We start from the raw sequence: 16,055 nt of genomic DNA on the forward strand, positions 1-16,055 counted from the left end.
CAACGACTGAGTCGTGCCAAGAGAATGATATGGGCACACCTGTGAGGAATTTTTGCTTAAACATTTGAAGCAGAAAGATTCCCTTCTAATCTTCATCTCGAGGTGGGAAGACAAACCTTTAATCAGATCTTTTGAGGTGGGAAGACTCACCTTTAATTTGAGCTATACCGTCTGCTGGAAGCTTCTATACAAGTCTCCCTCTCTGCCTGCTAGCTCTCACCCTCACTAGCAAGTCCACTCCTTCACTGGCATTAGAACCTATTTCTTTGAGATTCTGTTGTATACTGAAGACCAGTTGAGATGCCCAGCCTTATGAATAAAAAAACTACTGGATTCTTGACCTTCCATTCATAGGCACCCATTGTTAGACTAGCTGGACCACAGCCTGTAAGTCAGTCTAATAAATCCCACATATCTATTCATTCATTAATTCATATATATATTCATTAATTCACTCTGTAAGTTTTGTTATTCTAGAGAACCCTGACTAATATACTCAGTCCTTTATTTCTGTTATATCAAAGCTAATTCTGTAACCCGATATGTCCCTATGATTGCATTTGGAGTTTACTTCAATAATCTAGAGTAACAGTTTCAACTCAAGTTTCTTAATTTAACTACACCTGCAAAATTCTTTTGCCATATAAGGTAATGTTCATAGGTACTAAGAGACCAGTACCTGAAGTTCAGAAATGTTGAATTGTCTTATTTTTTTACTCCCAGCCCTTGAATCACTTTCAGTTAACAGTGTTGCAATTTGTCTAATACAAAAATTCATCATCAAATTTAATAAAATAATAACTATTTACAAAATATAGTAAATTAAGGAATTATTATAATAATTTGTTTACTACATGAAAAAGTATAAAAGGCCTAAAACAAGTTCCTTGATCACTACTCTATATAAAATTAGCGTGTCTTCAAAATAGAAATATAAGTCCTAAGAAAGGGGAGAACATGGTAGTCAAATATACATTTAGAATAAGGATATAATATTATCTGAAAACAAGTATGTGCTACATGACAAAGTATGCATAAAGTACATCTAAAATTATCAACCTCAAAAATGATGGGTTCAGAAACTGAATTCCAGAGACTAAATTCCTTTTTGGATCCAATTAAAGTAGCAGGTTAATAGAAAGAAACCAGCCAGCATCACATAACACTTTAATTCTAGTAAGCTGGCCAACCTCCTTACCTAGACTGGAATAAAGGTGGCTAAGAATACGAGCTGGCTGTACTCTGATAGGGTACACCTCGGCAATGGTCTCCACATCAATTCCTTTGTCCTTCAAAATGGCCTTGATTTCTTCTGTTTCAGCTAGAATGGGACACTATCGGAAAGAAAGATGAAGTTAACAGAAGGTTTTTGTTCAGTAGAAACTTTAAAAATATTTTTTAGATTTATTTTCATGTGTATGAGTATTTTGCCTATATGTATGTCTGTCCACGCATCGTATGCTACCCTGGTGCCAATGGAGGTCAGAAGAGGGTATTGGATCCCCTAAAATTGGAGTTATGAACAGTTATAAGCCACCATGTGGATTCTGGGAAGTGAACCTGGTCCCGGTAGGTCCCCTGGAAGAACAAGTGCTTCCAATAGTTAAGCTGAGTCATCTCTTCAGACCCTTAAAAATATTTTCAAGTGCATAATTTCTTTTAGAGGAGGAAAGAGGAGGAAATTATTGCTAAGGAATTCTGACTAATCAGTAATTATTCTAGATTAAAATATTACATAAATGGGAAAGTAATAACACGACTAGAGACTTGATTTTTGACTAGGTACCTATTTGTGCCTACTGAAAGGCACTTTCAGTATTTATGAGACTCCATGTTGAAATGGAAAATTTTAACCACAAGATGGCTCAGTATTTAAGAGCTCTTGCTTTTCCAGAGGACCCAGGTTCTGTTCCCAATGCCCACATGGTGGCTTAGAACCAACTATCTGTAACTCAGTTCCAGGAGATCTGATGTCATCTGAGGGCACCAGGTACACATACTGGTGCACAGACATACGTGAAGACAAGGCACCCATATGCACTAAAATATAAATAAATAAAGGAAGGTAGCCTGAAAGAGCTGGTGGCTAACTGGACTTGAAATAATGAGTAAAATGGTCAGGAGGAAAAAAATGAATGAGGGGCTGAAGAGACAGACCAGCAATTAAGAGCACTGGCATCTCATCCAGAGGGCCCAGGGTTAGTCCTCAGTACCCACATGATAGCTCATAAACTTCTTTAACTCCAGTTCCAAAGGATCTGATTCCCTCTTCGGGACTCCACAGGCACCAGGTACTCACATACATCCAGGCAAAATGCCCATACGCATAACTGTTTTAAAGTTGATAGGAATGTTGGGGAGGACAGTAGCAAACCTACACAGACTTCAATGTTATAGTATGAAAGATCTTACCAAACAGTAAAAGACATGAAAATGGAAAAGTAGATAGGGGTTAGGCTAATCATGGAAGAATAGGTGTTATTTTAAAGTTTTGTATATTATTGTTGGGAACTGTTTCCCAAGCTGCGTTCTATAGAACTGCAGGGTTCTATAGGGAGCAATAGAGTTGTTTACAGGAACAGAAGGGGTTAAAGGAGAAGCAAGCAAATAACCCTTTGAGACACTAGGAGTACATTCAACCCAAGCAACTAAATTCTTGTTTATATTTATAAAATATTTAGAGTCAAATGTCAGATGCTACGGATATATACATAGGCATAATGAGTCCTGATGGAGAACAGAAAGGAGTTATTCTGAGAGAGGTGATGGTAAAAATAAGGGAGAAACTGTTTCAGATTAAAGAGACAGCATGTACAAAGTTACAAAAAGTTAGCTTTTATTGTTTTGCTTCCTATTGTGCTAGGGAATGAATCCAAGCCTTCACAGAACAGTCAGCCACTTGTACCACTGAACTAAACCCACAGCTCTGAAAATTCCTTTGTAATAGGAATGGAGTGTGGAGGAACAGTGGTGAGAAATGAAGTAAAATACAAGGTCCAGTGTTAGATCATACAGAGTCCTTGTAAGCCATACCGAGAGAGCTAAGATAGGAAGCCCCTGCAGAGTTGTACCTTAAAAATAATACACTCAATAATTAAAGAATGAATGGCCATTTCTTTGTGTGGTCTACAGTAATTTTTAAAAGAATCGAATGAATTGACAGGCATTACTGGGCCTCGACGGAAGGCAAACATCAGTTCAAAATTAATGTAATGTAAGGAGGAGATGTTGATAACTTACATTAATAGTAAGCTATTGGAATTGTCAAAAACAGGATGGATTTCAGAATGACTGGAGAAGTAAAATTCTAGAACTTGTTATATAAATACAGAATATCAGAGAAGAATAAATATGAATTGAAAGTGTTCATTTGTGTAGCTGGGAGTATCATGTGCCATTTAATGATAGAGGTGCAGAAGGAATCGTAGGCATAGATGATGCAGTAGGAGGAACCAGCTGATCAAATTTAGTTATGTTTAGTCTACAGTGCATGGAAACATGTGGGACTGTCAGAAGACATTAGAAACAGATGAGATGGGACAAAAATATATTATCAAGAGAAGAGGACCCAGAATATAACTTTGAGAAAATTCAGGACTAGATAGATAGCAAAGTCTGGGGGGGGGGAAGGATAAGTTATTGTCTTATAGCTTATATTTTCTTTCTAGCACAGGAAGTAGGGTCATCATGTGAAAGTGAAGGAAGACTGAAGAAGGTGGGGAATATGACTAATTATTAGGAGCAAGACAAGTGGTAGGCTATGGACAGAATTCCCAGAAATACCAATAGTTCAAGGGAAAAGGAAGAAAAGAAAGTCCAGAATAAGGTAGAAAAGTACTTAAAACAGGTTGAAGGAGATATACAAAAGCATAACATGGACACTCTGGAAATTCAGTTTCTAGAATGATAAATAACAAGTTGATCTAAAAGATCTGCTGCTAATATACCGATTATAAAATATCTATTAATACTGACAATACCAAGGTCTCTGGAAACTAAGCAAGAATATTTTCAGAGTATTAAACCAGGCTCTAAAGGTCTGGAGAATTAATAGACTATGAAGAGACAGAAATATCAATGTGAAAAGAAGCCACAAATGGAGATTAACATAGTAGATAAAGAAACTGGATTGGGGGAAGTCTTAATATTTCAAAAAGGATTGTTTGTAAAGAAGAATATAGGATGAAGCACCAACAGGGAAATTTGTATTGAATAGGAGAGCACCTTTTTCTGAGACTAGAAAAAAGAAAGCAAGGATGGGTAAGAATGCTGGGGGTGGGAAGTGTTGGGAAATTGAAAAAAAATCAGAATATTAGAATAATCAGGCATGAAGTATCAGTCCAAATATTAGGTTGAAAACAGGGCACAGCTGAACAAAATCGAGTACTTTGTTATACTGGCTGTGAATAAAGAAAATACTGACTAAAGATAAGAACAAAGACTAACAAACCAGAAGTTGAGTTGGGAACCATGGTTGTTCAATGCCACCACTCTGCTCATCATGTGCTTTTCCCTTATAATATCTTTTAGTAGGTATAGGATAAGAAAGTGTAGACCACATGATTGCTCTAGAACTATAACACTTTGGGAGATAGAGCAGAAGTATGAGGCAGCAGTAATTGGAGTAGTTAGATGATCAAAATATTGAGATGATCTTTAGGTACAAAGAGCAGACTTACAGAAATTAGAGACAACTTTAAAAGGAAGAAAAAGAAAGCTGAGATGCATTGTTAGCAGAACACAAGAATACCTATAAGGTCCAAAATTTGACCAGTGGTGTGTATGGTGGTTTGAATGAGAAGGGCCCCAGAGGCCTTATTTAAATGCTTAGTCTCCATTAGTGGAAACATTTGGGAAGGATTAAGAGGTATGGCCTTTTTGAAGGAAGTGTGTCAGAGGAAGTAGCAAAAGTCCACGTCATTCTCAGCTAGTTCTCTCTCTTTCTGCCATCTATCTGTTGATATGAATGTATGCTCTCAGCTAGTGCTCCAGCATCATGCCTGACTGCCTGTTGTCATGCTCTCCAATGTGATGCTCATGAACTCTAACCTTCTGGAAGTCTAAGCCCCAAATTAAATGATTTCTTTTATAAGCTGCCTTAGTCATGGTGTTTGGTCATAAGAGCAAAAGGAAAAGTAACTAGAATGGGGTACCAAACATAGAGGTACAGAGAAAGGGTTCTAGAGTCATGATATTAAAAAATTTTAAGGTTAAAAATAGTAGATTAAATCCATACCAATGCTGAAATCTAGTTTTATGACAGAATTTGGGGAAGAGAAAGAAGGCTGTGAATTGAACCTCAAAGTCATAAACTATGAATTAGAACAAAGAGAATATCAGCACAGCTAGAAGGTTTAAACCTCAAAGGAAAACATACCTTCTCATGGGGGATGAAGAATAATGGTTGAAGTCCAATTTCTGTCTCTTGGTTTTTATTATTCATGCTACACTTTATAAAACATTTGCTAGAGACACTGAGAAGCAAAGACTACCTATATGATCACACAGAGTGTCAAGTATAAGATGCTTTAGAAAACATGTTGGATTTTCCATTCAGAATCAACCGAAAAGTCAAATGACTAGGAATATCTTAAGAAGCTTTACAGCAGGACACACCATATTCAGGAGTGATGTTGGAGAGTGAAAATTCACATCAAGATGTCTACTCTCACAAACAAGGACGATGGTTAATATTTTCAAAAGAAACAAGGAAGGTAAAAATATTGACCTTTTCTGGGAGAGGTAAAAGGAGGGGAGGATGACAAAAGAGGCCAGCTTTGTGTTCATCATATAAAGATTATTCACAGATATTAGACTAGGATAGTTGTCCTTTGAGAAAGGGTCCCTGTGGTTTTGAATCAAAATGCCCCCCACAGGCTCACAGGCATTATTTGAAAGGATTAGGATGTGTGGACTTTGTTGGACTGCCTGTTGGAGGAAGTGTGTCACTTGGGGTAGGCTTTAAGATTTCAGAAGCCCAAGCCAGAGTCAGTGGCTCACTCCCTTTTCTTGCTGCCTGCTGATTCCAATATAGAACTCTTAGCTACCTCTCCAGCACTATGTCTGCCTGTGTGCTACCATGCTTCTCACCAGGATAATGGATGAAACCTTTGAAGTATAAGCCAGTTCCAATTAAATGTTTTTCCTTTAGAAGGATTGCTATGGTTGTGGTGTCTCTTCACAGCAATAGAAACCCTAAGACAGTCTGGTAATGTATCCTTGGCTGTCCTGGAACTCTTGATATGGAACAAGCTACTATTGAACTCACAGTGATTTGCCTGCCTTTGGTTCCCAAGTGCTATGATTAAACACATGTACTACCACACACACCCAAAGACTTGGATTTCTTAATGTTTAGAGTATTCAGCTCAGTGTTTTGCATAATGTATATACCTTCACATTTAAAAAATTGTAGACATACTCCCCAGTGAGGCAATGGTCAGAAGCAAATGAACTATGAGGGATGCAGGTCTAACAGTCTAAAACAGAGAAAATATAAATGCGTAGGAGGTTATGAAAATAAAGGAATACTAGCATGAAAAACAGAAAATGTGGTTAAAAAGAAAGTAACAGTAACCAGGGGAATAACATATCATGAAATTTTAAAGTTTCCAGAAATAAGTCGTATCAAATATTTTATAATCTTCTGAGATCATCTTTTATTTGTTTATTATTAACCGTAATTTTGAAACAAAATTGAACCACATTTATTACATACTTTTTGAACCCTAACACAAAGTCCCCAAATCTTTCCCCCTAATCAGACCTTTAATATAAAATTTCTATTGCTGGGAGTAATACATACCTTGAACCACCACATCTGGCTTTGGCACAGTAGAAAACCTACGATTCAGGGGATCAATTTCTCCAGGAGCTAAAAATCCCTGAAGAAAATGCACAAAACAAAATTAATAAGCCTCAAAAATAAAGCAAAGGCAATGGAGAGATAGCTCAGAAGTTAAATGGAAAGGGAAAAGGAGGTCAGTACAAAGGGAGACAAAAGGTGAAGGGATAAATAATATTAAGGATGTTTGAAAAGGCCACAGGAACATTTCATGCTTACTTAAACATACATATAGTGTGTGTGTGTGTGTGAGAGAGAGAGAGAGAGGATATATGTGTGTGTATGTGTATGCATGCGCGTGCACACGTATGTGTGTATACACACACGCGCGCGCGTCACACACACACGCGCACACACACACACACACACACACACACTACTGCAATCTCCCTTGGCTGCCTCTTAGAACTTGAAGGTAAGACCCAATAGCTGAGACACCATACAATCAGGAATCAACTGAGCTGGAACTGACCTGAAAGCTTCCTACCTGATGATTAGATCTCTAAATGACAAAAGTGCCATGCAAGCTGCTAAGGAAGAAAACCAATCAATAGTCCTGACCAGCTGTGAAACTATGAACCACAATGACCCCAAGGTCCAGTAGTGGTACATATCTCATGGAAGCAAACAACAGATGTCTAACTGGACTTAAGGCCAACCCAGTATGAAGAAACTCCTTTTGTCTGTGAGGTCCCTGGCCAGCAAGGGGCCCTGATCCTGTATCAGAAGATCCATCGGAGATCATTTGAAGGAAGAGATGGGCAGGCACCAATTCAAGAATTCCTCTAACAATCTGAAAAACAACATGAAAACACCAGAACCCAGCGAACTTACAACAGGAGGACTTGAACACCCTAATCCAGAAGAAGTAGAAAAAATTGACATTATGAAAGTGAAAGAGTCCCTTAAACAGGAGGTGAAAAACTCCCTTAAAGAAATGGATGAGGGGCCGGGCGGTGGTGGCGCACGCCTTTAATCCCAGCACTCGGGAGGCAGAGGCAGGCGGATCTCTGTGAGTTCGAGACCAGCCTGGTCTACAAGAGCTAGTTCCAGGACAGGCTCCAAAACCACAGAGAAACCCTGTCTCGAAAAAACCAAAAAAAAAAAAAAAAGAAATGGATGAGAAGAATAACAAAAAGTTTGAAGAAATGAGTAAATCCATAAAAGATACCCTAGGAAACCAAGAAAAAAAAAACAATCAAACAGATAATGGAAACAGTTCAAGACTTGAAAACTGAAATGGAGGCAATGAAGAAAACATAAACCGAGGGCTGGCTGGATATGGAAAATCTAGGTAAAAGAACAGAGACTACAGAGACAAGTATAACCAACAGAATACAAGAGATAGAAGAAAGAATCTCAGATTCTGAAGACACCATAGAAAAAATAAACGCACTAGTCAAAGAAAACAGCAAATCCAACAAATTCTCATCACAAAACATTCAGGAAATCTGGGACACAATAAAAAGACCAAACCTAAGAATAATAGGTGTAGAAAAAGGAGAATTACAGCTCAAAGGCCCAGAAAATATATTCAACAAAATTATAGAAGAAAACTTTCCCAACCTAAAGAAAGACATTCCTATGAGGGTTCAAGAAGCATACAGAACACAAAATAGACTGGATCCAAAAAAAAAATCCCCTCGCCATAAAATAATCGAAACACAAGACATACAGAATAAAGAAAGAATATTAAGAGCTGCAAAGGAAAAAGGTCCAGTAACTTATAAAGGTAAACCTATCAGACTTACATTTGACTTCTCTATGGAAACCATGAAAGCCGGAAGGTCCTGGATAGATGTACTGCAGTAACTAAGAGACCCAGACTACTATACCCAGCCAAGCTTTTGTTCACTATCAATGGAGAAAACAAAATATTCCAGGATAAAAACAAATGTAAACAATACGTAGCCACAAATCCAGCCTTACAGAAAGGAATAGAAGGAAAATCACAAACCAAGGAATCTAACAATGCCCACAATAACTCAGACATCTAGCGACTCTTCATGAGCACAACTCAAAGAAGGGAAACACAGACTACTACCCAAAACAACATTAATAAACCGGAGTTAACAACCACTAGTCATTAATATCACTTAATGTCAATGGACTCAATTCACCTATAAAAAGGCACAGGCTAAGAGATTGGATACGAAAACAGGATTCAACATTCTGCTGTTTACAAGAAACACACCTCAACCACAAAGACAGACATCTACCCAGAGTAAAGGGTTGGGAAAAGGGTTTTCAAGCAAATGGACCCAAGAAACAAGCGGGCGTGGCCATACTAATTTCTAACAAAATTGACTTCAAACTAAAATCAATCAGAAGAGATGGAGATGGACATTTTATACTCATAACAAGAACAATTCATCAGGATGACGTCTCAATCCTGAATATCTATGCCCCTAATATAAAAGCACCCACTTATGTAAAAGAAGCATTGCTAGAACTCAAAGGCAGACATCAATCCACACACACTAATAGTAGGAGACTTCAACACTCCTCTCTCACCAATGGACAGATCAATCAGTCAGAAACCTAACAGAGAGATAAGAGAATTAATGGAGGTAATGAATCAAATGGACTTCTATAGAACATTCCACCCAAATAGGAAAGAATATACCTTCTCACATCTCATGGAACCTTCTTGAAAATTGACCACATACTCGGTAACAAAGCAAACTTCCACAGATACAAAAAAAATATTAGTAACCACCTGTGTCTTATCAGATCAACATGGAATAAAGTTAGAATTTAACAATAATTCTACCCCCAGAAAGCCTACAAATTCTTGGAAGCTGAACAGTCAACTACTGAACCACCCCTGGGTCAGGGAAGAAATAAAGAAAGAAATTAAAGTCTTCCTTGAATTCAACGAAAATAAAGACACAACATACACAAACCTATGGGACACTATAAAAACAGTGCTAAGAGGAAAGTTCATAGCTCTAAGTGCCCACATTAAAAAAACGGAGAAAGCTCATATTAGAGAATTAAGAGCACACCTGAAAGCTCTAGAAAAAAAAGAAGCAGACTCACCCAGGAGGAGTAGAAGACTGGAAATAATAAAATTGAGGGCTGAAATCAACAAAATAGAAACACAGAAAACAATCCAAAGAATCAATGAATCAAAGAGCTGGTTCTTTGAGAAAGTCAACAAGATTGACAAACCTTTATCCAAACTAATCAAATGGCAGAGAGAGAACATACAAATTAACAAGATCAGAAATAAAAAGGGGGACATAACAATGGATACTGTGGAAATTCAGAGAATCATTAGTTCTTACTACAAAAGCCTGTATGCCACAAAATTGGAAAATGTAAAAGAAATGGACTTTTTAGATAAGTACCATTTACCAAAATTAAATCAAGACCAGGTGAACAATTTAAATAGACCTATAAGTTGTGAGGAAATAGAAGCTGTCATAAAAAAAAACTCCCAACCAAAAAAAAAAAAAAAAAGCCCAGGACCTGATGGTTTTAATGCAGAATTTTATCAGAACTTCCAAGAAGAGCTGATACCTATGCTCCTTAATGAGTTTCACATAATAGAACCAGAGGAGTCATTGCCAAACTCTTTTTACAAAGCTACAGTCACCCTGATTTCAAAACCTCACAAAGACCCATCCATGAAAGAGAATTACAGACCAATCTCACTCATGAACATTGATGCAAAAATTCCCCAATAAAATTCCGGCAAACAGAATCCAAGAACACATTAAAAAATTATCCATTATGATCAAGTAGGCTTCATCCCTGAGATGCAGGGCTGGTTCAACATACAAAAGTCTATCAATGTAATCCATCACATAAATAAATTGAAAGAAAAAACCATATGATCATTTCATTAGATGCGGAAAAAGCATTTAACAAAATTCAACACCCCTTTATGATAAAGGTTTTGGAGAGGTTAGAGATACAAGGATCATACCTAAATATAATAAAAGCAATATATAGCAAGCCAACAGCTAATATAAAATTAAATGGAGAGAAACTCAAAGCCATTGCACTAAAATCAGGAACACGACAAGGCTGTCCACTCTCTCCATACCTCTTCAATATAGTGCTTGAAGTTCTAGCAATAGCAATAAGACAAAATAAGGAGATCAAGGGGATTCGAATTGGAAAGGAAGAAGTCAAACTTTCATGATTTGCAGATGATATGATAGTGTACATTAGTGACCCCCAAACCTCTACCAAAGAACTCCTACAGCTGATAAATAAGTTCAGTGAAGTGGCAGGTTAAAGATCAACTCAAAAAAAAAATCAGTAGCCATCCTATACACAAAAGATAGAGAAGCAGAGAGGGAATTCAGAGAAACTTCAACTTTTACAATAGCCACAAATAGCATAAAGTATTTTGGGGTAACACTAACCAAGGAAGTGAAAGATCAATTTGACAAGAACTTTAAGGCATTGAAGAAAGAAATTGAAGAGGACACCAGAAAATGGAAAGACCTCCCATGCTCTTGTATGGGTAGGGTCAATATAGTAAAAATGGCAATTCGACCAAAGGCAATCTATAAATTGAATGCAATCCCCATTAAAATCCCAACAAAATTCTTCACAGACCTTGAGAGAACAATAATCAACTTTATATGGAAAAACAAAAAACCCAAGATAGCCAAAACAATCTTATACAATAAAGGAACTTCTGGAGGCATTACCTCCATCCCTGACTTCAAACTCTATTACAGAGCTACAATAATGAAAACAGCATGGTATTATAAAAAACGGAGACGTCGACCAATGGAATCGAGTAGAAGACCCGGATTTTAACCTACAAACCTATGAATACCTGATTTTTGACAAAGGAGCTAAAATTATACAATGAAAGAAAGAAAGCATCTTCAACAAATGGTGCTGGCAGAACTGGATTTCAACCTGTAGAAGAATGAAAATAGACCCATATCTATCACCATGCACAAATCTCCCATGCACAAATCTCAAGTCCAAATGGATTAAAGACCTCAATATCAATCTGAACACACTGAAACTGATAGAAGAGAAAGTGGGAAGTACCCTACAACAGATGGGCACAGGAGATCGCTTCCTATGTATAACCCCAGCAGCACAGACATTAAGGACAACATTGAAAAAATGGGACCACCTAAAACTGAGAAGCTTCTGTAAAGCAAAGGACACTGTCACTAAGACAAAAAGGCAATCTACTGATTAAGAGAAGATCTTCACCAACCCCCGCAACAGACAAAGGTCTGATCTCCAAAATATATAAAGAACTCAAGAAACTAGACTTTAAAATGCTAATTAACCCAATTAAAAATGGGGTACTGAACTGAACAGAGAATTCTCCACTGAAGAAATTCAAATGGCCAAAAGACACTTAAGGTCATGCTCAACCTCCTTAGCAATCAGGGAAATGCAAATCAAAGCAACTTTGAGATACCATCTTACACCTGTCAGAATTGCTAAAATCAAAAACACCAATGATAGCCTTTGCTGGAGAGGATGTGGAGTAAGGAGAACACTCATCCATTGCTGGTGGGAATGTAAACTTGTGCAACCACTTTGGAAATCAGTGTGGCGGTTTCTCAGGAAATTCGGGATCAACCTACCCCAGGATCCAGCAATACCACTCCTGGGAATATACCCAAGAGATGCCCTAGCATACTACAAAAGCATCAACTTTGTTCACTATGTTCACAGCTGCATTATTTGTAATAGCCAGAACCTGGAAACAACCTAGATGCCCCTCAATGGAAGAATGGATAAAGAAAGTGTGGAATATATGCGCATTACAGAACTACTCAGTGGTAAAAAACAATGACATCTTGAATTTTGTATGCAAATGGATGGAAATAGAAAACAGTATCCTGAGTGAGGTAACCCAGACCCAAAAAGATGAACATGGTATGTACTCACTCATTAGTGGATTCTAGCCATAAATAAAGCACATTGAGCCTATAATTCATGATCCCAGAGAAGCTAAATAGGAAGTTGAACCCAAAGAAAAACATGTAGTTATCCTCCTGGATATTAGAAGTAGACAAGATTGCCAGGCAAAAATTGAGACCTTGGGGGTGGTTTGGTGTGGGGGTAAGGGGAGATGGGGAGAGAGAAGGGAGAAGGGGAGGATGGAGAGAGCTTGGGGGAATGGGACGGTTGGGATGGAGGAAGAGTGGATATGGGAACAGGACAGTATATATCTTTTTTTTTTTTGACACATAAAGTTGTTTAATTAGGTTGTCAGCAATTTAGAAAACAAGTTTGTGAGGATACATCCCGTTGTTCAGACAGAACTGAGAGCGCAGGTAGCCCTGTAGCTGAGGAGCAGCTTTGATCTTTGGCAGAATCTGCGAGTTCACCGCTTTCTGATCAGCCTTGCGCTGCTCTGTAATCTCATATTTCTCCTTCTCTGTGTCAAAGATCTCGCCCTCCTGATGCCTGGGCTTACACAGCTGCTTTTTCTTGAAGTAAGCATCAGTCAGGTGTTTGGGAATTTTAACTGTGCTGATATCAACTTTTGTAGAGGTGGCGATGACAAACTTCTGATGTGTTCTTCTCAAAGGAACTCTGTTGAGGGCAAGAGGTCCTGTCACAAGCAGTAAACCACTGCCCAGTTGCTTCAGGAAAACCACTCTCTTGCCCCTGTGGCGCCCGGTAAGGATGATGAGGACAGTCCCAGGAGTGATGCTGGCACGCAGGCGTCTCACGTGCTGACTGAAGGGCTTTTTGCCATGGCTCAGCAGCTTCCGAGGCACATCTTCAGTAGGATAATACCTGGGCATTTTTCGAAGCTTAACCACCCGGGTACCACCATTCTTGTCACCACCAACTGGTTTTGTGACAGTAGCAAGGACCTTTTCCTTTTTCTTCTTTTCAACCTTGGTTTTTGCAGCTGTGTATTTCCTTTTGTACACGGCCTTCCTGGAATACATAGCAGATCGGGAGTACCTGCCAATTCCTCTAACAAGGACTGGATTTCGGCTGCAATGGGGCTTCCCCTTCTTGAGCTTTTTAGCCTTAGGGTTACCCTTTTTGGCTGCACCAGCGGCAGGGGCATCACCGCCAGCCTTCTTGGCTGCAGGTTTCTTCTCTTTTGTATCAGGTTTCTCGCCTTTTTCACCCGCCATCTTGCAAGATGGGAAAGAGACGGCAGTATATATCTTAATTAAGGGAATCATTTTAGGGTTGGCAAGAGACTGGGCTCTAGAGCAGTTCCTAGGTGTCCAAGATGTCCCCGGGTTGTTCCTTGAGCAGCTGAGGAGAGGGCACCTGAACTGGCCCTATCCTATAGCCACACTGATGAATATTTTGCATATCACCATAGAACCTTCATTGGGCGATGGATACAAATAGAGACAGAGACCCACATTGGAGCACTGGACTGAGCTCCCAAGGTCCAAATAAGGAGCAGAAGGAAGTAGAACATGAGCAAGGAAGTCAGGACCGCAAGGGGTGCATCCACCCACGGAGACGGTGGGACTGATCTAATGGGAGCTCACCAAGGCCAGTTGGACTGGGACTGATGGAGCATGTGATCATACCGTACTCTCTGAACATGGCTGACAAGGAGGGCTGACTGAGAAGCCAAGGACAATGGCACTGGGTTTTGATTCTACTGCATGTACTGGCTGTGTCAGAACCTAGTCTGTTTGGATGCTCACCTTCCTAGACCTGGATGGAGGGGGGAGGACTTTGGACTTCCCACAGGGCAGGGAACCCTGACTGCTCTTTGGACTGGAGAGGATGGGGGAGTGGGAGGGGGAGGGGGAGGGAGAGGGAAATGGGAGGAGGTGAAAATTTGTAATAATAACAATAATAATAAAAATTTTTTAAAAAAGAAACTCATGCCTGGTACTGGTAACCCTTGGCTGTTGAGGTATGGAAACTTAGAGGAGAACTTATTACTACCACTTTCTGAACTAGTGTAATTCCTAACTGAATTCTAAATGCCGATCCTTATATTCACAGGTACGTGTAGCTATCACCCCTCATCAAAGAAGCTTTTTGCAGCAGAGACTGATAAAGAATACCACAATTGGTTAAAATGCAGAAAACAACTGCCTTTGAGGTACCCAACCCCTATCAATACATCTACAATGCCCCGACATCTAAGGTTCAGGGAACGTAACAGAAAAGCGAATGGAAGGATTTTAAGAGCCAGAGAACCAGAACATCTGCTGTGATGCATTGCACTTTCTGTATGTGCCAGGGAAGCTTCACCCATGAAATTTTAAACATGGTCACCTAAACAAGACCAGCACAATGATACTATCAGTAGACATACTAACACAAGTGGGGGAAAATCTCAGAAGACCTAGACAAAGAGCTAAAGACAATTAATGGATGCTGAGACAGGGAGAATCAGTTTTCGCCAGGAATGAGACCCTGACTGGCCCAAGTGGTCAGTCCTAAATAAATACATGTACAAACAACACTAAATGGACCAGGCAGCTGTGTGTGTGGAAGGAAGCAATAGGTGAAGATAATATAAATAGAACTCTCATGCATGAAATTCTCAAAATAAATTAAACTAAAAATTATAATAAACATTGTTTGCTTATTTGTCCCTGTATTTGCTGTGCTTTTTGGCTAGCAGAAATCTTTTTACTTAGTTCCCATATGTTGTGAAATAAGATGAACTCACCCATTTTTCTTTAATAATACCGAATCCTTCCTGATTTTGCTCAATTTAATTTATTGTTGGATGAGAATGCTGCTAGGACGATTGCTTTAAAGCATTATGCTCATTAGTGCTAGCTCCAAGCTCATGTCAATAAAGATTATTGTCAGGAGCCATTTCAGGCTTCTCCTTTCTCACATCTCACAGGGCCTTCAAGTAAAAATCTTGAGACAGAAAACTTAAAGTTAGCCGAAACATTACGTGCTGACTGTGGAGACTCAAGCTCTGGAAAGCACCACAAAGTGTCTTCAAGGCTTGCTGCTTATCACTAACAGCAGGTGTTCTAGCCACTGACCTTGCAACTGCCCTGCTTAGCTTCCAAACTGCCCCACTTAGTTGCCAAACTGCCCCACTTAGTTGCCTAGCTACGGAGCCCCTCCTTCCCTTCCCCCTTTCCTCAGTTCCCCCTGCCCGAGCTCCTTTCTGAGGAGTATTTAAGACATGAAACTTGCTTCAATAAACGAATGCCTTGACAAAGAATACTGCTTGGCGTCCGTTTCTCCCCCCGCCCCCCATGTCTTTCAGATAGTGCCTCTTCAGACCCTGGAATAATTTAGGACC

The 16,055-nt window shown here is 39.2% G+C and overlaps 2 protein-coding genes across 2 annotated transcripts in view; both read right to left on the reverse strand.

Annotated features, from left to right (window-relative positions):
* Nucleotides 1-1,198: 1,198 nt before the first annotated feature.
* LOC121445686 (phosphorylase b kinase regulatory subunit alpha, skeletal muscle isoform-like) overlaps nt 1,199-16,055 on the reverse strand; it is a gene marked incomplete at its 3' end in the record, with an annotated part of 72,693 nt that continues 57,836 nt past the window's right edge. Inside the window, exons 13-14 of the mRNA XM_041647835.1 lie at nt 6,806-6,884; nt 1,199-1,321 (exon numbers count right to left, since the gene is read on the reverse strand). Coding sequence (XP_041503769.1) covers nt 1,199-1,321; nt 6,806-6,884 — 202 coding nt within the window. The remainder of the gene's footprint in view (nt 1,322-6,805; nt 6,885-16,055) is intronic.
* LOC121445687 (60S ribosomal protein L6) lies at nt 13,063-13,941 on the reverse strand. The gene has a single exon (XM_041647836.1). The coding sequence runs from the start codon at nt 13,939-13,941 to the stop codon at nt 13,063-13,065; it is 879 nt and encodes a 292-aa protein (XP_041503770.1).

The sequence above is a fragment of the Microtus oregoni genome, unplaced genomic scaffold (genome assembly GCF_018167655.1).
Source record: "Microtus oregoni isolate MIOR12 unplaced genomic scaffold, Mior012 000273F_ref0000170, whole genome shotgun sequence".
Taxonomy (NCBI): domain Eukaryota; kingdom Metazoa; phylum Chordata; class Mammalia; order Rodentia; family Cricetidae; genus Microtus; species Microtus oregoni.